The 21,972-nt window shown below is 44.7% G+C and overlaps 1 protein-coding gene across 1 annotated transcript in view; it reads right to left on the bottom strand.

Annotated features, from left to right (window-relative positions):
* The window catches only part of NID1 (nidogen 1), a 99,396-nt gene that overhangs the window by 59,185 nt on the left and 18,239 nt on the right, over window positions 1-21,972 (bottom strand). Inside the window, exons 2-4 of the mRNA XM_018042466.1 lie at window positions 8,557-8,856; window positions 6,106-6,332; window positions 3,168-3,541 (exon numbers count right to left, since the gene is read on the bottom strand). Coding sequence (XP_017897955.1) covers window positions 3,168-3,541; window positions 6,106-6,332; window positions 8,557-8,856 — 901 coding nt within the window. The remainder of the gene's footprint in view (window positions 1-3,167; window positions 3,542-6,105; window positions 6,333-8,556; window positions 8,857-21,972) is intronic.

Here is a 21,972-nt window from a genome sequence, read left to right as displayed (position 1 = left end):
AAAGAACAAGGAGGGATGAACTTTTGGAGGGGATAATGACCCAATTTATAATTGTTATGAGTGAAAATAAAAGTAAAGTTTGACCCCAGGTAGATTCCAGGAGTTCTACACACCCAGAAGGGAATTTCCGGGATGTATACATGGCATTTGGAGCCAAGAACACTTGGGCCCTGAGCTGAACACATGTGATGCTACTGATTGCTTAAGCTCAGCTCCCAGCGGGTCTGTTATGGCTGATGTATCCGCGGATGACTATTCAAATAACACGAGGAATGCACTACTGGCTACAGAAGACCGACCTTTCTAACAAAAACAGTGAAATAACTGGGATCAAGGGCAGAGAAAGATCTCTTTTAAACACAGTTGGGGTTCAGATCTAGGCTTTTTTGTTGTTGTTGTTGTTATCAGTACCAAGTAATATATTACCATGAGTTGTTGGGACTAGCTATGCTCTCAAAGTGATGGCTTCACAAATGAGAATTTCAGAGACACCTATGTGGGATGAAAATAGGATGAGACTCAAAACTCAACATGTATGCACGCATGCTGAGTCACTTCAGTTGTGTCTTATTTTTTGCTGACTCTGACTATAGCTCACCAGGCTCTGCCCACGGGATTCTCCAGACAAGAATACTGGAGTGGGTTGCCATGCCCTCTTCCAGGGGATCTTCTCAACCCAGGGATCCAACCCGCCTCTCTTACATCTTCTGCATCGGCAGGTGAGTTCTTTACCACTAAGGGGTTTCCTGGTGGATCTGACAGTAAAGAGTCTGTCTGCAATGCAGGAAACCTCCGTTCAATCCCTGGGTTGGGAAGATACCCTAGAGGAGGGCAAGGCAACTGACTCCAGTATTCTCACCTGGAGAATTTCATGGACAGAGGAGCCTGGCGGCCTGTAGTCCATGGGGTCACAAAGAGTCAGACACGACTGAGCGACTAACACTTTCTTTGCCGCTAGCACCACGTGGGAAGCCCTCAAAACTCAACATATGCAAACAAACATGCCCATGACCTATCTTGGGGAGATCACTCTGAGAGCCAGCTGTAAGAGCGGAGTGCCACATGCTAGATGACAGCATCACCCCAGGAAATCCAGGGTGCCATGTGTGCAAGGCGAGCCCTGAGACATGAGCCCGTGTCTTCATCATGTCAGTAAATGTCACCTCTCCATCTCTGTGCCTCAGAAGTAAGCAAGCACACTTCCCTGGCCACCAGATCCTGTCCATGCGTTGGGATACTTGATAAGAACAAACATTTATGATTATTGCTATGAGACAAACCACAACAAGTAAGGAGAAATAAAAATGGGTGAATAACGTGGAATGGGATAGATTTGTCTTTTTTTGAGTGTGATTATGTGTTTATTATTAGCTTCTACTATATTCCTTCAAGGTTTTCAAGTGTGGGAAATGTGACTTTGTTTATCTTAAACTCCTTTTTTAGGGGGGAGTAGATTTTTTGAGGGCCTTTTCATAGTAGAAATAATTATCATTTAAAGGCTTGGGCCATCCCCTTGACAGGAATATTATTGGTCAACCTGAAGGGCAAAAAAAAAAAAGAACACAGTCTAGTTCCCATGTCTTTTATAAGACAATTCAAAGCATGCTGGGATTCAAATGGTACACTTGAAAATACTACATTTTCCTCTGAAACTAGCAAAAATGTGATATATTCTGTTCAGTTCAGTTCAGTATCTCAGTCCCGTCCCACTCTTTGCAACCCCATGGACTGCAACATGCCAGGCTTCCCTGTCCATCACCAACTCCTGGAGCTTGCTCAAACTCATGTCCATTGAGTCACTGATGCCATCCAACCATCCCATCCTCTGTCATCCCCTTCTCCTCCTGCCTTCAATCTTTCCCAGCATCAGGGTCTTTTCAAATGAGTCAGTTGTTCGCATCAGGTGGCCAAAGTATTGGAGCTTCAGCTTTACCATCAGTCCTTCCAATGAATATTCAGGACTGATTTCCTTTAGGATAGACTGGTTGGATCTGCTTGCAGTCCAAAAGACTCTCAAGAGTCTTCTCCAACACCACAGTTCAAAAGCATCAATTCTTTAGTGCTCAGCTTTCTTTATAGTCCAACTCTCATATCCACACAGGACTACTGGAAAAACCATAGCTTTGACTAGACGGACCTTTGTTGGCAAAGTAACGTCTCTGCTTTTTAGTATGCTGTCTAGGTTGGTCGTAGCTTTTCTTCCAAGGAGCAAGCGTCTTTTAATTTCATGGCTACAATCACCATCTGAAGTGATTTTGGAGCCAAAGAAAATAAAGTCTGTCACTGTTTCCGTTGTTTCCCCATCTATTTGCCATGAAGTGATGGTCTGATATATTGATTTGGCCAAAAAGTTAAGTTCATTTGGGTTTTTCCATAACATCTTATGGAAAAAACATGTTATATTTTAAAACCATCCTTGAAAAGTGGATCCAGTTATTTTGTATTTTTAATGTTCACAAACTAACTCTGAAACTGACTGGAGCCTGGAGGAAAAATAATCAACCATCCTCCTTCCATAAAGCAAGAGGAAATAAATGTCAAAGATAAACCGTGTCAACAGGGGAACGTCTAAAATGTTTTTTCAGGTGGGTGAATATACTGCTGATCTCAAAAATCACAAATCAGGAAATCTGACTTTCAAAATAATTCTAAAGTACTTCTCTCTTTAAAACACACAAAAAAAGAAGAATAGGAAACTTGAAAGAGGACACATTCTACAGTCTCCATAACCCCAGCCCTAATCCTGGATCCCTTGGCGTCTTTGCAGCCTTTGGGTCCCTCCACCCACGCTCTGGTGGCTCCGATGGTAAAGAATATGCCTTCAACGTGGGTAACCTGGGTTTAGTCCCTGGGTCAGGAGGATCCCCTAGAGATGGTTATGGCTACCCAATTCAACATTCTTGCCTGGAGAATTCCATGGACAGAAGAACCTGGCAGGCTATAGTCCATGGGGTCACAAAGAGTTGGACACGACTGAGCAGCTAACACTTTCACTTTTCACTTCACCCATGCTCTGTAAGTTCCACCCCTCCTTCTCCAGGCTCTCATCCTTACAAACCTTACAAACCTCCAAATAATGCACACAGCTGACACCCCCCCAGCAATGCTCCCCTGTGCGGAAATCCAAGTATCCAACAACATACCACCTGCCACACAAACGGCCTTACCAATTCCTGTTTCCTCGACTTCATCCACATCTATGACTTGTGGCTGCTGCTGGGGAAACCTCTCCCCGGGCAGCTGGAAAGATCTGGTCTTCTCCGTGGGAGGTGTGAGGGGTCTCTCGGTAGCCATGCGGCGGGGGGAGAGGTCACTGGGCGTGTTGTACGTGCCACTGTCTCCCCTTCTTGGGGCCTCATAGGGGAAGGATGTAGTAACCGCATCCTCCAGGCCTAGATGTGTCACTGAGTCATAATCCTCATCGTCGTACTCTGCTTCGTCGTCCAGTTCCAGGTTCACATCCGCAGGGATCACACCGCTGGCCGTGGCCGGACTCCCAATCTCAAACACCCAGATGCCCTGTAGCCCAGAGTTGCTGCTCCTAGAGGGAGGGACAGGCTTCTTGGAAACAGGCCAGCAACTTACAAACAGCCCCCACCAACCAAGCAGAAGGAGCCCTGAGATCTATGTCAATTAAGAACCCCATGGCCTGCTACTGCCCACAGCCTTGGTGCAGGATAGGAGGGCAGACGTGGTCCTGTCTGGTCCTCATAGAGCTGAGACCATCCAGCAGGATATGGTGAAGCTGTATCCAGTGGGCACAACCCTAGCAAAGGCTTCTTCTCAGCCATTCCAGAGGCATGCTCAGGGATATTTTCAGACCTTAAAATGTGTTTATATGAATCACTGGTCAGTATGAGTAACCTGCTGACTGGATTTGTGTGCATTTTTTTCCATCATGCTCTTTCTGGGGACATGCTGTGATATGATAGTATTTGGCCTTTGTCTCTGGTTCTGGCGTATAACCCCTAAGATCCTTGTAATCTCTGGAGTGATAAGAATGCCTTTTTGTATGCTAATGAGATGGCTAGTGGCTGGGGACCCTGGGTAGCTTCAGAAAGGCGGCTGGTCACTAGGAAGACCAAGGCATGATGATAGGGTTGGAATTTTCAGCCCCACACCCTGACTTCCAGGAAGAGGGTGGGGAAGTGGGGTTGGAGATAGTTAATCACCAATGGCCAATGATTTAATCAATCATGCCTATGTAACAAAAATTCCTAAGTTATCAGGTTGACAGAGCTTTTGGACTGGTGGACACAGTTGAGGTGTGCTAGGAGGGTGGTGTGCCCAGAGAGGGCTTGGAAGCCCCTCACCTCCTCCTGCCCTCATACAATGCCCCTTGCCCTATGTATCTCTTCTATTTGGCTATTCCTGAGTCGTGTCCTTTATAATAAACTAGTGATAGTCAGTGAAGTACTTTCCTGAATTCTGTGAGCCATTCTAGCAAATTATCAAACCGGAGCAGGGAGCCATGGAGCCCCCAGTTTATAGCTGGTTGACAGGAAGTGTAGGCAGCAACTTGGGACTTTCAAGGGATGTCTGAAGTGGGGGCAACCTTGTAGGACTGAGCTCTTAAGCTATGAGGTCTGTGTTGATTCTAAGCAGTTAGTGTCAGACCTGAATTATAGGATACCCAGTTGATATCTGAAGAGTTGAAGAATTAGTTGGTAAGAGGGGAAAAAAAAAAAACACCACGTCTTTAGTGTCAAAAGTTGTGAGTGAAAACAGGCCAGACTTGGTTTACTAGAAATCCTGACACTGTTAGCTGTGGAACCTTGGATAGGTCTCAGTTTACCTTTTTATGCTCGGAGGGTACAGTAAAATGCAAATGATATTCAGAATCTAAAGGCATTTTATAGTTATAAAACACAACAGAATAACCCTAATCTCGACTTCTTGCACTACTATTTTTACTGTTCTGATACCGTTTTACTATCAGAAATTGTATAAAGTGACCAGATTATATGATAGAAAGAAGGGACATACATTATTAAGTGGAGAACACTGAGCAAAAGACTGGGCTGGGATAGGGAATGAGAAATCGAGAAAGTCCTGCAGAAATCGGACGTCTAATCAGTCTGTCCACCCGGGACTTGAGAAAAGGCAGTGATGTACAGGAGCTTGCCTGAACCAGCTTATAAAAAATCAAATTATATAAACTTACAATTAAACAAACTATATTAAAAGCAAAGGCAATAAATACTCACAACGCATCCCATATGAATTGTGTTCCTATTAGCTATGTTCTTGAAGTTATCTGAATCTACTGCACCTCTAGGGTGAGAATGCTATATAATGGTTCACCTTTTCTCAACCTCCGGGTGAGTGACATGATGTAACAGCTGAAAACTGGCCATGGTAGAAGAATTTATACCATGGAAATGGGGAAATGCTATAAATGAGTGAGGGCTTCCTCAACCTGCATAAAGTCAGTTGTTAAATATTTACCAGTACACTGTCAAAGGGTTGAGGAGTTTTAGACTCCATTGACAAAGTGAAATTGGGAGGAGGAGGTGCTTAACTTTTAAAAGAATAATTAAGTTTAATTATTAGAAAAAAAAAGTCTAAGCTTTTCCCCCTTTGCCAAATTCTACAAAATAGCCCAAGAGAGCACTGTTTCTATTATAACAACATTCCCCACCCCCAGTAAGTGTAGGGAAAAACCCTCTCAGCCATGGGTTCATAGCAAGAGATGGTTTTGAATACTTTGTATTTCTGACTTTATAGAAGAGATGATAAAACTGTTTCAAATGAAAATGATATCTAAAAACTTGGATGCCTTTCATTCTAAGAGTATATTCCCTGAGTTCATCAGGAAAAAAGTACTACATAATAAAAAACTATATACAAAATTTAAATTTCTTATTTGTTTTTGGTCACACTGCACAGCTTAAATGATTTTAATTCCCCAACCAGGGACTGAACCTAGGCTGTCGGCAGTGAGAGCGCAGAGTCCTAACCATTGAACTGCCAGGAAAGTTCCCTACAGAATTTAAATCCACATTTTTAGGTAATATTCTATAAAGCCCATTACATTATTCTTATAAAACAGTCAGATGAGAATCTTATTAAAGGGAGAATCTACTGAAGAAGAAAACAGCATACTTGGCCAGATTTCCAACTGATTCTCTATCATTAGCAAATATATTATAAGCTCCATCACTCTTCCATATTAATCCTGTTAAACCTTGGCTGAAAGCAACCACCGCAGGAACTTGGTTCTCCTCCTTCTTTGAGAATGCCGTGTAGAACTGCAGACCATCCTCAGGATAAAGGAAAATGGCATAGGTGCTGGAGTCAGAGGAGGCCAGAATGCACTGGAATGTGTTTCTCTGTGAAGATGAGTTAAGATTCAGTTACTCGGGATCTTAAACTGTGCTATTTACCAGACTACATCTAAAAAATACAGAGATGGCACTATTTGCACCTTATTCTAAAGAAATATTTTTGTAGCAAGGACAGTATTCCAGGATAATTCCACTTAAATATCTCTAACGCTATGTCAACATGAAATTTTCTAATTAGTCAATGAATACCTTCTGCATAACTGTGACCCTAAGGTTAACCAAAAATTATAGAGATGCTACCTCTCTCTCTCAAGCAAATTGGCAAATTCTTATCCCCAGAATTTATTTCCACAGCCATTAAACATATTCAGCCACATTTATTATTTAGTTTATTGAGCCCTAGCACTGTTCAGTAAGAAAGAATATGAGCTTTGGGAGAAAACAGATCTGGATCCAACTCCTTGCCCTCATCATTGGCTGAGTGACCTTGGGCATGTTACCTAACCTCTCTGAACCTTGATTTTTGCATCTGTAAAATGGAGAGAAAATCACCTACTGCACAGAAATGTTACGAGGACTATGTGAGCCAGCATATGAGAATCGTGCAGAGAACGTATTCCTTCATGTTAGTACCTTTCCTGTGCACAGACATTGCCCCAAACACTGTGAAGACGAAGGATAAAAATACATGATCCTGGCACTTGAGAATTTACAGTTTAGGTGGGAAGACTGACATCTGAACAAAACATTCCCAAACTAAAGAAAGGATTCTGTAACCAAGCTGCGTGCAGGCAAAGTGCCCAGTGCTGGAAGGGGCGGGGGCAGAGGAGGCTGAGTGAACAAGCAGGCGCTTAACGCAGTGAGGGTCAGGGAGAGGCCATCACAGGCAGAGCACAGCTAGTGATGAGATTGCGGCTAAAGCAAACAAGCAAAAAGCCTCATCAGGGGATTGCCAATAATCTGGTCTAGCTGCTACAGGGGGGAGCGGAGAAGTCAGGATGAGAGGAGCCTGGGCCCACGAGGCAGGCAAGAGCTCTGTACAATGGGCCGGGCAGTTATCACTCAAGTAAAGAGCATGCACACTTGAGAAATTTCAGGTTCTACTTTATCGATTTATTTTTTTGCCATGCCATGCGGCATGTGGCATCTTAGATCCCCGACCAGGGAAGGAATCCAGGCCCCTGTCATGGACGCATGTCTTAACCACTGGACCACCAGGGAAGTCCCAAGAAACTGAAGGTTTTAAACAGTTTTCAAGCATGCCACTCAGGCGGGTACAGCTGGCAAAGCAAAACATGTCAGATTTCTCCAAAGTGTGCTCTATGGGATGCAATGTGTCCTATTTGGGAGGGAAAACAGTACAGCCAGGTTTAGGGATGACTAAATTAAACTAAGTTAAGCAGGTGTCTGTACCATAGGGCTTTCCAGAGTGAGACACCAAGAGGAACCTATAGTTTCAGCATTTCCCAAACTTATTTGGCCCAAGGAGTCTTTTTCCTCAAGGACTGTCTATAGGACCAGTATTCTGGGGTACACACTTTGGGAACCACCAGCCTGGACCATTTCCTCCATTTAAAGATGCTTTTGGACCTTTCAAGTTTTACTCTACCCTGTCATGGTACAAAACTTAATTAATGGTGGAGTGAAATTATTTTTCCAAGGAGAAACTGAAAGCGTGTCCTAAAGTCTCACTTTAGAACTAGTGAGGGCTTCTTGACCTGCTCAGATATTCCCCTTCTAAGTGCAGGTCCAAGCTCTACATACCCTAACATCTTTCCCAACCACTGAATCTAAAGAAACAGCAGCCCTGCTTATGAAGAAACCTGTGTCCTGAACCATTCACATGGTACAAATAGATGGTGGGGGGGTTGTCCCCCCAACTAGAACATGGGTCTTATCTTTAGTTCTTCACATCCCTTGGGACCGCTTTATTATTTTAATTTATCACTGCATATTCATAAACTTGTAATAAATTCTCTATCTAGGGCTGTAATTTATCAACTCTGTTCTTGCCATGTGGCTAGTTATCTCAGGGATCTTGGCTTTCTTTACATCCGATCATCATTACAACACAGATTTAGGTAGCCTGCAGATAGGGTTTTGGACATTTTAGACCGGCAATAAATAGCTTATTAGATTTTGCTGTGGATGTCCTATCTTTACCAATCACATGGATGCGGTGTACACGACAGTAGCACAAACCAGAAGACCAAAGCATGCAAAGCCAACGCATTAGACTATTTGCCCCTGTGCCTGGACGGGTGCTTACCTTGCCTTCCAGGGTGGGGTCCTTGCTAGGCCCTTGGTAGGGAGCCACGGATTCCCAAGTGACAACCACCGCGCTGCTGGGCTTGAAAGAGATTTCTGGGAACCCTCTCTGGACACACTCCGCTGCCAGCTGAGTGACGGAGGGAGACAAGTCTTCCCGATAGTAGACTTTCCCCAGGCCATCTGTTGTGTCCAAGTCCGCCAGGAAAGGGGCGACTGCTCCAAAGGTTGGTGGGAAGGGCCCAGGGTGGGTTTCTTTGGCTGGGGGTTCACTCATGGCAATGATGCCATTTGTGGTGACCTGTAAAAAACCAAGCATTGTTAAAAGGAGTGCAGAGACTCAGAACCAAATTTTGTGCATGCTCAGTCATGTCCAGCTCTTTATGACCCTATGGGACTATAGCCCACCAGGCTCCTCTGTCCATGGGGTTCTCCAGGCAAGAATACTGGAGCAGGTTGCTATTTCCTGACCCAGGGATTGAACCCACATCTCCTGCATTGGCAGAGGGATTTTTTTACCATTGAGCCACCTGGGAAGCCCAACCAAATATTGGGAACCACCCAGATACCCATCAACAAGAGAACAGGTAAATAAATTCTGGTCTTAGCATACAGTGGAATATTATACAGTGATTTTTAAAAATACATAAAACAACATGAGTGAATCTCACACGTATTAAGCTGAGCAAAAGAATCCAGACACAACCGTAATACATGCTATATAATTTCACCTACGTGAGATTCAAATACAACAGAATCAGCAAAAGCCATGATCTGGAATTATAAAACTCAGCACTCTCTTCCTAGAGAGGACAGCCTACTGGAAGGAGCAAGGGCAAGAATCGTAGACCTTGGGTTCATAATCCAGTGGTTAAGAATCTGCCTTGAAGTGCAGGTGACACAGGCTTGATTCAGTTGGGGAACTAAGATCCCACATGCCTTGGAGCAGCTCAGCCCTAACACAGCAACTGGAGAGCCCAGGAGCTGCAACTAACACCTGACCCAGCTAAACAAATACATAAAGAAAAGACTCAAAGGACCTGACTCTGGCATATGACTTGGGCAAGGGTCCTAAACTTCGAGTCTTAGGCTTCCTATGTGCGTGCTTTGTGGCACAAAAAGCACCATTCAAACGTAAGTCATCATCAAAGCCTGCCTTAATTTACTCAACGGATGAACTAATCGTGACAAACCAGGGCTGAGCTAGAGCTGTGGGTCCACAAATGGGCACAACCCAGACTCTGCTTTCAAGGCACCCACAATCCAGGAGGATGTGGAGGACTAACACAAACAGATGATGGGACAATAAGCAAATGAGAGTCAAGAAGTAAATGTGAATGGGCCACGAGGCTGTCATTCCTTTGAACAGATTAATGACCTGCATCAACAGCTAACTTTATTGGATGTTTACCATGTTCCAGACCTCTTATTAATATTGAATCCTCAAAAGAACCCCATAAGAATAGCTATTACTATTTTTTAAAGTTCTGAGGGTCATTTTTAGTCTAATAAATTCGCTTTTTCCCCAAATTTTTCAAGATATATGTATTATGTGCATGATCAGAAAACAAAGTTTATATGTAAATAAAAGAACATCGAGATTCCAATGGGAAGCAGGCCAAAGGGTATTTCAAACAGTTTTCAAGAAGAAAGACCAATAAGAGGAACATGTTCCATTTCAACCTCACCAGTTATCAAAAGGTGCCAAGAAAAGCAATAAGGTGCTACTCTCAGCTGAGAGTGTTTTTAACAGCCCCGCCAGGTAGATAGCAGGCACAGTGTCTGGGGTCCCAAAGATGTTTGCATTTGAATTTCTTCTAAAATAAGAAAAATGAGTATGATAATGAATCAAACCTCGATTAAACCTGTCTTTTGCCAATGAAGTTGTCAAATAGAACTTTCGCTATTTGTCATGGAGGAAGGACCCAAGAATAGCTGTTGCTATTATCCACATTTTTCTGAAGTGGAAAATAAGGTATTAATAAGTGAATCAATTTGTCCAAAGTTACCAATAAGTGGCAGCACCAGGATTTGAACCCAGGGAGACCAACTCCAAATCGACCCTTCTTAATCACTATGTTCACTTAATTCACTTAGTTCACTGTGTTCACTTAATCACTTAATTCAGCCTTCTTGAAACCAGTCATCAGTTACCACTTCTTGAAATCAGTTATCATGTTTTTTCTTTTTTATCTGCACCGGATCTTCGTTGCTGCATGAGGGCTTTCTCTAGTTGTGGCAAGCAAGGCTACTTTCTGGTTGCAATGCTGGGTTCCTCACTGTGGCGGCCTTTCTTGTTGCAGAGCATGGGGCTCTAGAGTTGAGGCTCAGTAGCTGTGGCACACAGGCTCAGTTGCCCCGTGGCATGTGGGCTCCTCCAGGACCAGGGATTAAACCCACGTCTCCTGCATTGGCAGGCAGATTCTTAACCACTGGACCACCAGGGAAGTCCAGTTAACATTTCCTGAAACCAGTCTAAAGCCTATGAAAATATTGCTGCGTTCTTACCCAAGTAAAATCCACATTCCCTGGGAAAATGCGGAAGGGACCACAGACCCCTGGGGGTGGGCATGCTTGGGCCTCCTTGCAAAACCGGGCTTAGGATGAGGCTTTGAGTCTCTCCTATATCCTTCCAGGGCTTCCCTGGTGACTCAGTGGTAAAGAATCTGCCCGCAGTGTAGGAGATCCAGGGTTGGGAAGATCCCCTGGAGAAGAAAATGGCAACCCACTCCAGTATTCTTGCCTGGAGAATTCCAAGGACAGAGGAACCTGGTAGGCTACAGTTTAAGGGATCACAAAGAGTGGGACATGACTGAGTGATTAACACACACATATCCTTCTTAATACACAGTCCACTGGGGGCAAAGAACACCACACAAGTGGTCTTTTTACTTCTGGAGTCCATGAATTTTTTTAAAAATCCTGACTGCAATGGGAGTGACTTTGCATAGGGCACCCTAGTTTGCACTTCAAGAAGCTACAGATTGGAAGAACGGGAATGCGTGGAAGGGAGTTGCAGCTGTTCAGTTGATTAGAAGTCCTGTGAGTTTTCCAGGTGACTTCCTTCCCTCCCTCCTCTTCCCATGGCCTCATCATTCAGTCACTTCAGACCTCATTCCTACAGGAGGGGGCAGGGGCAGACAAGAAACCCTACAACATGCCAAGAACCAGGTAAAAAGGTTCAGCGTTGATGGAGCCAATTTGGGCCCCGAGAAGGGAGAAGAGCAACAGGTTTGGGAGTTACTGGAGACTTAGAAAAACCCTCCCATTTTACCAAAGTTCACGGGCTGTTAAGTGTTCAGGTGACATAATTTCCACCACCACCTGGCACCAGCAATGGTTTTCTGGAAAGCATGGACAGGCTGTAGAGAAGGCAGTTGGGGAAGGAGCCTCGTCCAGCTGGTCTCTCGCCCTTTTCGCCCCAACCCCATCCAAACATCTCCCAGCACAAACATCCTGATTGGGTTGCCGTGTGGGAGCGTGGGAAACAGCTCACTTTCTCAAGCCACCAGAAGTTGGCAGTTACCAGCTGCCAGTGAGAAGTGATCACACGGAGGCCACATACAGACAACTTGGTTTTAAAAAGCTGTTTTCCAGTGAAATTTAAATCAGGCCAACAGTTTTGAAAATGCTCCCAGTGTCTTTTATTATTGAGAATCTGGGCATAGGAATGTTCCTATTTTCATAAGAGATGCTTTAGGAACTGAGGTTTTAGACAAGTATGAATCCCTGCCTGCAAATACTTTGGACAAAGACCAGATAACCCTCATTAATATTAGCACTATTAGGAAAATTACTTTTCAGCCAGTTTTATGGCACATTCAACTCACTTCTCTGTGATAATGAAAAAAAGATGTCATATACAGAACATCCTGAAGTTTTGATTCTTCAACGTCTCAGTAAACACTTTTGATTTTGCTTTTGTTTTCTCCAGATGTAACAGTTAATGGCAGAGCTGATGAACAACGTTCTCTTACATTTGGGTGCCAGTCTCATCTCACAAGCCCATCCAGCTTGTAATGCTCCTACTGGACTGGTTCCTTTTCTCAATCTTTTTGAAGTTGAGCAATTCAGTAGCAGGGCAGACACACAGAAAGAAGAGCCTAAAAGGCCCCTAGTGGGCCAGGGGGAGAAACTGAGTACAACTGAGACAGGCTGGGACCTGGGACCCTCTATCTGGGCGCCTGCACTTGGACCTGGACAAATGCCTCCCCAGCAACAGAGTACAAAGAAACTAAAGTACTAACAATAACCACACGCATGGGCAGTTGAGACACATTGTGAACAATAAGATACAAAAGGGCCACAAACTAAGGGCCACTCCTGAGGAGCCTGGAGCAAAAGCAGGTAACTGCACATGATCCCTGCGCACAGCACCACCAAGGGGGCGGCGAGACCACACAGGCCTCCCCTTCGGTCCCCTTCGCCTTCCCCTCCCCTCACCCCGTTTAGGGGACCAGCTCACTTCTCTCTAGGAGAGCGAGCAAGGGCACCTGTTTCTCACTTTTGCTCCCCCGTGCTACAGCGTGAGTCCCCGTAGAGCCTTGCCTGAGTTTCTTGTCTGGCTTCTTATCAATTTCTATTGATTAAAGAGTCCAAGAACCAGGTGCGTAACAGCATCTCCAAGGGGACGAGACTGCAGACCACAGAGAGTCATGCAGTCCCCCTGTCCAGCTGCCCAGGGCTGGGCCCATAACAGACACTGATGGACCCAGCTGCTTAAGCTAGGAAACCTGGCTTGATTCCTTCCTCTTTCTCATCCCATGTTCTGTGTGTCCTGTCTCTGAAGTATACAGCACTTTCTCCATCCCTGAGACCACCAGCACCCTCTTCCTCACCTCTTGCATCCACATAATGGGCTATTTCTCACATCTTCCAGGGCTCCACTGAAATAACACCTTCTGAGATTTCTTTGGGTAGTACAGTCATTTTCACAGTACTGATACTTCTAAGAACATGGTATATCTCTCCATCTGTTTGTGCCATCTTTCATTTCTTTCATCAGTGTCATAATTTTCTGCATACAGGTCTTTAATCCCTTTAGGTAGGTTTATTCCTAGGTATTTTTCAAAAGAACTAGGCCAAAAAATTTCACAATTTGTATGGAAACACAAAAAACCCTGAGTAGCCAAAGCAATCTTGAGAAAGAAAAATGGAACTAGTGGAATCAATCTCCTTGACTTCAGACTATACTACAAAGTCACAGTCATCAAGAGAGTACGGTACTGGCACACACACAAAAAAACCAGAAATCGGCCAATGGAACAAAATAGAAAGCCTAGAGATAAACCACGCACCAATCTTTGGCAAAGGAGGAAAGAATATACAATGGAGAAAAGACAGCCTCTTCAATAAGCGGTGCTGGGACAACTGGACAGCTACATGTAAAAGAAAGAATTAGAACACTTCCAAACACCATACACAAATATGAATTTAAAATGGATTAAAAACTTAAATGTAAGACCAGAAACTATAAAACTCTTAGAGGAAAACATAGGTAGAACACTCTGACATAAATCAAAGCAAGACCCTCTTTGATCCATCTCCTAGCTCAATGGAAATAAAAACAAAAGTAAACAAATGGGATATAATTAAATTTACAGGCTTTTGCACAGCAAAGGAAACTACCTTAGAACAGGAGAAAATAACTGCAAATGAAACAATCAACAAAGGATTAATTTCCAAAATATATAAGCAGCTCATGCAATTCAATATTAGAAAAACAAGCAATCCAATTTAAAAAAATGGGCAGAAGACCTAAGTAGATACTTCTCCAAAGAAGACACACAGATGGCCAATAAACATATGAAAAGATGCTCAATACCGCTCATTATTAGAGAAACGCAAATCAAAACTACAATGAGGTACCACCTCACACCAGTCTTGAATGGCTATCATCAAAAAATCTACAAGCTATAAATGCTGGAGAGGATGTGGAGAAAAGGAAACCTTCTTGCACTGTTGGTGGGAATGGAAATTGATACAGCTGCTATGGAGAACAGTATGGAGATTCTTCAAAAAACTAGGAATAAAGCTACCATATGACCCAGCAATCCACATACCCTGAGAAAACCACAATTCGAAAAGACATGGACCCCTTGTGGACATTCAGGCTTCCCAGGTGCCACTAGTGGTAAAGAACCTGCCTGCCAATACAGGAGAGATGTAGAGAATCAGGTTTGGTCCCTGGGTTGGGAAAATCCTCTGGAGAAGGAGATGGCAACCCACTACAGTGTTCTTGCCTGGAGAATCCCATGGACAGAGGAGTCTGGTGGGCTACAGTCCATGGGGTTTCAGAGTCGGACATGACTGAAGCAACTTAGCAGCAGCAGCAGCACCTCGATATTCATTGCAACACTATTTACGATAGCCAGGACATGAAAGCAACCTAAATGTCCTTCAACAGATGAATGGATAAGAAGTTATTTTACATATATACAAAGGAATATTACTCAGCCATAAAAAAGAACAAATTTGCGTAAGTTGTAGTGAAGTGTGTGAACCTACAGCCTATTAATACAGAGTGAAGTAAGACAGAAAGAGAAAAGCAAATACTGTATATTGATGCATATATATGGAATCCAGAAAAATGATACTGATGAACCTATTTGCAGGGAAGGAATGGAGACACAGACGTGGAGAATGGACTTGTGGACGCAGCAGGGGATGTAGAGGATGAGACAAACTGAGAAAGTGCTATTGACATATATACACTACCATCTGTAAAACAGATGACTAGTGGGAAGCTGCTATATGATACAGGAAGCCCAGCCTGGTGCTCTGCGACAATCTAGAGGGGCAGGACGGCAGAGCGGGGGCAGAGAGGGTTGAGGAGAAATGGACGGTAAGGAGAAGGCTAAGGTAGAAATACATGTGCTAGAAAAATGTGTTTAATTGCTTACACTTCTCCAAACTCACCATGGTGTTTCACCTACTTAACTGCATAGAAGTTTTTGCATCTATGGTTCCCCTGGCCTCAAAGATCCTTGCTCAGCTTTCATCCTTGGCAAAGTCCCATTTCTCCCTCTGAAGCCCTCCTGCCCTCCTGCTGGGTTTACCACCAGCTCCTGTACATCTGCACCTCTCTCTCTTTAGTTAAAAAACAACAGAAAAAAAAAAAAAAGGAACAAACAACAATAACAAAAAAAGGAAAAGACAAAGAAAAAGACAACATGCCCAAAATGGAGTCGCTTATGCTAAGCCCCGCATCACCAAATCGAGGCTTAATTATAGTTTCCACTATATGCAGGAACCATCTGATTAGCAGTAGTGAGGTAACCTGCTGGGTAGACCCCTGCTACCTTAGAGAAAAATAAATTTGCAATAATACAACCTACATTTTTATTTTGCCAGATAACTTTCCTCTTCTCACTCCCTTCTGCCTAATAAAGTCTTTCATTTCATACAGCTCCTCAGAGCTCCTTTCTATTTGCTGGATTGGATGCTGTCCAATTCAAAACAATTTTTGCTCAAATAAACTCTTAATTTTTAAAATATATGCCTCAGTTTATCTTTTAACAGTTTGCAAATTAGCACCATGGAATCCTGATTCAGGTTCCCTGAGTTGCAACGGCACCAGCACATTCCTTGCTGTAGATTATGTAATAGGGAAGAGCAAACCTGACTCCATATTGGATCTTTCTTTTCCTTTACCCTTTGTATCCCATTGCTTTTGCTACAGGAATGTTGCCTAGGGTCTGAAATATACAGGCATTTTCAAGGCTCTGGCCTTTAAAGGTATAACACTTTCCATTCACTACAGATAAAAAGTTGCAGAACAGAGAATAACATTCGTCTTGCTGGAAGTTTATAGGGACATTGTCACCAAACCTACATGGAGGACTGTTGTAAGAACAAAGGATCCTCACACCAAAAAGTTTGCAGCAACCAACACCCCTTCCTGTTTGGTATAAAGAACAACCTGACTCGTAACTCGGGAAAGATGGTTTTTTGGGACACAAGTCCACCATCTCCTTGGTCTGCTTACTTTCTGAAAAAGCCACTATTCCTTGCCCCAACCACTCTCTCATTTATTGGCTTGTCAAGAGGTAAGCAGTATGAGCTTGGACTTGGCGACTGTTACATGGCAAAACTCTTGTGAATTTGGGGGCAGGGGGGGCGGGGGGGGGGGTGCTGTGCCATGTGGCTTGTGTAATCTTAGTTCCCTGACCAGAGACTGAACCTGTGTCCCTTGCAGTGGAAGCTCGGAGTCCTAACCAGTGCACTGCAATAATATTATTGTCTTAGGGTAACTCTCACCAAATACTGCCTAGCTGAGGTTTTTGGTAGAGTAAATAATACCTTGCTTCTTTATTGAAAAACAGCCACATACAGCACATTGACCAATGTAAATACCTCCCTGAATCCTGCTGACAGTTTACACGGCGAAAAAAGAAGTTCCTTCAGCAAAGGTAATGTTCAGCCTAACGTTTTACTAGCACAACTTAACACCCCTGTACAGAACACACCTATTCATTCACCCCAAGGAACACACCAAGCACCAGGCTCTTCATCCAGCTGCACCATCAATTACATCACAAAATGCCTCTGGTGAAAATGCAAGCCCCACACAGCTAACAGCTGGATCCACTTACAATCCTTTCAACTCTGTTGACAGTAAGAAGATGTGGGACAGAGCACAAACTCGCAATGGAGGAGCGGTCCCTATTTTAAAAAGCACTTCCAATCTCCATGCATCTTTAAAGTGAACCTAGGGACACATGACGCCCAGGAGAAAGCCAAAGGCAGATACTCCAAACATTAAAATTATGTGTTAGATTTCTCACATTTAAGTGCACACTGAAGCAGCGAAATAACATCCATTTTCTGGCTTCAATGAGCCGCGTAGCAGAACCTCAGGGCAGAAAGCAGCCTGCAACACTGAGGGGAAAGCCTTCTTTAGAACAGACGTGGTTAAGAATACTTGAGGTAGGCACAAATAAGAAACAAATGGGACCCTTTCAGAAATGCAAATAGCTGTACTGGGAAGACAATGAAATTGGTAGGCGTTGCAAAAGCAAACTCCAAGGGTGGGAGGAAGCAGGAACCTAAGGTAAAGTAATTTGGGGCCAAGAAGGAAAAGGCAGCAAATGCTTCCTGCTAAGTTTGAGGCCTTATACTAAAGCTGTTCCCATTTTTAAAAAGTTTAATACCACCACCCGGCTTTTCAGGTATATGAAACAGATAAAGAAATGACAAGACTTAATTTAGCTTCCAGTCACACAGTCCGCAAGAGACGGGACCAAGATTTGAACCCACACCTGGTCAGGTCCATGCCCTGCGCTCAGCCGTTATATTCAGCCATGTAGTTTGGAGATATTGGGAGCAAAAGTCCTGGAAGTTGCAAAGCTTCGTGGGGTGGCTTCATGCTTAGAGGCCGGGCAGCTAGGAAAAGCTGGAAAACAAAAAGGCCTAAGAAAACAAAACCTTGAGAAAGAAGCCCCTGAAATAGCCTGAACCAGTAACAGCCAAGGTGGTGGAGACTGACTGATTCCAGCTTAGAGCCCAAAGCGGGGCCTGGGGCCGGACCCACTTTTTTTTTTTTTAATTTGGCTGCAGCATGTGGGATCGAGTTCCCTTACCAGGGATTGAACCCAGGCCCCCTGCGCTGGGAACGTGGAGTCTTAGCCGCTGGACCACCAGGAAACCCCTGACCCACTTTTGTGGTATTTGACAGTTTACGAAGCATTTTCACTCCAGCTATCACAGTGAATCTAGTAAGTGCTCGGTTGCTCAGTCGTGTCCAACTCTTTGTGGCTGCATGGACTGTAGCCTGGCAGGCTCCTCTGTCCATGGAATTTTCCCAGCAAGAATACCAGAGTGCGTTGTCATTTCCTACTCCAGGGGATCTTCCTGACCCAGGGATCAAATCTGCCTCTCTTGTGTCTCACTGCATTGGCAGGCAGATTCAGTATCATATTCATCCTTCATTTGAGAAAAAAATGAATTTCCGTTTATAAGACTTGCCTAAGATCATACGCTAAAAGTGAAGGAGGAAACAGAACAGGCTCCATCTTGAAAGCAGGACTCTCATCTTGGGCTGGACTGTGGCCTTTGAACCATATGCCCAGTATTTACTGAAATGACACACCAACGGGAAAACCAGGCCCCCTGAATGGAAGAGCCCCAGGGCTCGTACCTAGACTCTCTGTTGCCTAAAAGAATACCCTAATTATCTGTGTAACCGAATAGAATCATAAATTCTATTATGCTTATTGGGGTATGAGCACAGGCCTGTGGATAATTGTCCACTGTTAACTACCTAGGCTTAAGGCATATGAATCACAGGTTAACTTTGATTGTATCTTTCTTTTCCTTTGTTCAGACTAGTTCCGGGGAATTTGGGGAGGGGAGTTTGGGCACATGCACTTAGGGTATATAAAGGTTTTCAGAAAGACTGGTCGGGGTCCTTGGCTAAGAGGAGACTCTGCCTTGGGCCCGCCGGTGTAATAAACTGCACTCCGCTATCTGCACTGTCCTTCTGAGTGAGTTTGTTTCCCAGAACACGTGGCTACAACATTTGGTGCACGGGCCGGGAAACTCCTCACTTTGAGGAAACAAGTCCCATTTGGGACTACTCCGAGGCCCTTCGGCTCGAATCTTCTAGAGGGAGGAAGGCGCCTCACCCTTCTGGAAGGATTCTGCTTCTCAATGCCCAGACCTTTCATGTTAGCAGGTAGTGGACGGCAGGGAAACTGAGCGCTCAGGCGAGGAGGAACCCACCTGGTAGGGTGGAAGAGGGGGCCTGATCACCCCCCTGGGAGGGACTAGAAGGAGCAGGGACCCACAGGAGCCTGGATTTGGCAGGTGGCAATGATTGCTTGGTACACAGGTTGACGAGCGTGTTAAGGCTTAGGAAGGAAATTTGTACATGGAAATTTGTACATGAAATTTAGGAGACGGTGTCCATGCCGTCTTGGGGAAAATTATTACCAAGCAATTGGCAGGGGATTTTTAGGAGAAGAAACTTGGTTTTTGTGTGTTCGTATTCTGCTCTCCCCAAGGAGGTGTCCCATCTTCTATAAAATTCTTGACCCCCTCAGAATTGTCAGGCTAGAAGGAGGGGGATACATGAATGAATGAATGAATGAAGTTGTTCAGTCGTGTCCGACTCTTTGCGACCCCATGGACTGTAGCCTATCAGGCTCCTCTGTCCATGGGATTTTCCAGGCAATTGTACTGGAGCGGATTGCCATTTCCTTCTCCAGTGGATCTTCCCAACGCAGGGATCGAACCTGGGTTTCCTGCATTGTAGACAGACACTTTACCATCTGAGCCACCAGAGAAGTCAAAGTGAGTACAAATTGGCTTTTCCAGAGACGGCCTGGGACGTGGGATATTTAACCCATCTGTATTTTCTTCCACACCTGATCAAGCCCACCAAGGCAGAACGGACTTTTAAAGTTAAGGGAGACACAGTCTTGGATCACATGGTGTTCTGGTTCGGCTGTGCTGACCAGCAGGTGAAGACACACCGATCCCCCTTCTCCCTCTGGGATCTGGCAGGTAAGGCTCTTCTCACCCCAATTAGGAAGGAGGCAGAATGGCAATTTAAGTGTCACTGAGTGGAAATATCAGAAGTACAGAGGGTACTGAGAACTTCGTAGACAGAACGAAAAGGAAAAGTAGAAGGTCTGAGAAGGTTAGCAAGATGGGGGGAAGTAAATCTAAGGCAACTGTATTGGAGCGCAGGATTAAAAATTTAAAGAAGGGATTAGGAGAAGACTATGGGGTGAAGCCGGAGAAGGCAATGGCAACCCACTCCAGTACTCTTGCCTGGAAAATCCCATGGATGGAGGAGCCTGGTAGGCTGCAGTCCATGGGGTCGCTAAGAGTCGGACACAACTGAGCAACTTCACTTTCACTTTTCACTTTCATGCATTGGAGAAGGAAATGGCAACCCACTCCAGCGTTCTTGCCTGGAGAATCCCAAGGACGGAGGGGCCTGGTAGGCTGCCATCTATGGGGTCGCACAGAGTTGGACGCGACTGAAGCGACTTAGCAGCAGCAGCATGGGGTGAAGATGAAGCCTAACCACCTCCACATACTCTGTGAGGTCGAATGGCCCCCTATGGGAGTAGGATGGCCACCAGAGAACACCATGAACTTAAAAATAGTGGAAGCAGTCTATACAGTAGACTGTTGGGATATGCAGTAGTCATGGAAGAAACCATCGTTGAGGCTAGCTCTCTGCCATCATACTGGTCCGTTCAACAGGCCGAACTATATGCTCTAACCCACACCCTCCAGCTGTCAAAAGGTAAGAAGACAAACACTGACACAGACTCCAAGTATGCTTTTGCCATGCTACAGGGCTCTGTATAAGGAGAGAGGCCTTTGACAGCTAGTGAAAAAGAGATTAAAATAAGGAAGAAATTAAGACCCTATTAGATGCTGCCTGGAGAAGGCAATGGCACCCCACTCCAGTACTCTTGCCTGGAAAATCCCATGGACAGAGGAGCCTGGAAGGCTGCAGTCCATGGGGTCGCCAAGAGTCGGACACAACTGAGCGTCTTCACTTTCACTTTTCACTTCCATGCATTGGAGAAGGAAATGGCAACCCACTGCAGTGTTCTTGCCTGGAGAATCCCAGGGACGGGGGAGCCTGGTTGGCTGCCGTCTATGGGGTCGCACAGAGTCAGACACGACTGAAGCGACTTAGCAGATGCTACCTGGAAACCACAAAGGGTTGCAGTCATACACTGCTGAGGACGTCACAAAGAGGATACCCTCCAGGCTCAGGGAACAGACTGGCAGATAAGACTGCTAAACAAGCATCTGAGGGCTTGGGGGTGACAAGTGAAGCCCCTATTAAAGCTCTCATATTGGCGGAGCTACCTGAGCTAACGTTAGACTCTCCAAAATACACTGAAGCCCAAAACCAACCAGCCAAAGCAGAAGGGGCCATCAAGACTGAAAAGGGATGGTGAAAATTGCCAAGTGGCAAATTATTGGTACCGGAGGAGCTGGCACCCACTCTGGTAAGCCAAACACACCAAGCGACCCATCTAGGCCATGACAAATTGGAAGAGCTAATTTGAAAATATTTCTTGGTTCCCTGCCTCTCTTCCCTATGCAGGACAAAATCTCAGAACTGCACTGCCTGCTCACAGGTCAATACTGCCTCTCGGCACAGACAGAAACCTCCAGGGATTCAGGCGAAAGGCTCGCTGCCCTTTGAACATCTGGATGTGGACTTCACTGAAATGAAACCTCATCAACACTACCATTACCTGCTGGTCATAATATGTATGTTCTCGGGATGGGTAGAAGCTTTTCCTATGCCGACTGAAAGAACATCAAAAGTAGCCTGGTGCCTGCTTAGGGAGATAGTTTCCAGATTTGGATTTCCTACCAGCATTGGATCAAACAATGGCCCAGCTTTCGTAACTGATTTAGTATAACAAATAAGCAAAAC

This window comes from Capra hircus, chromosome 28 (genome assembly GCF_001704415.2).
Source record: "Capra hircus breed San Clemente chromosome 28, ASM170441v1, whole genome shotgun sequence".
Classification (NCBI taxonomy): domain Eukaryota; kingdom Metazoa; phylum Chordata; class Mammalia; order Artiodactyla; family Bovidae; genus Capra; species Capra hircus.
Note: the sequence above shows the minus strand (reverse complement) of the source record. Positions and strands in the feature narration are given on the sequence as shown.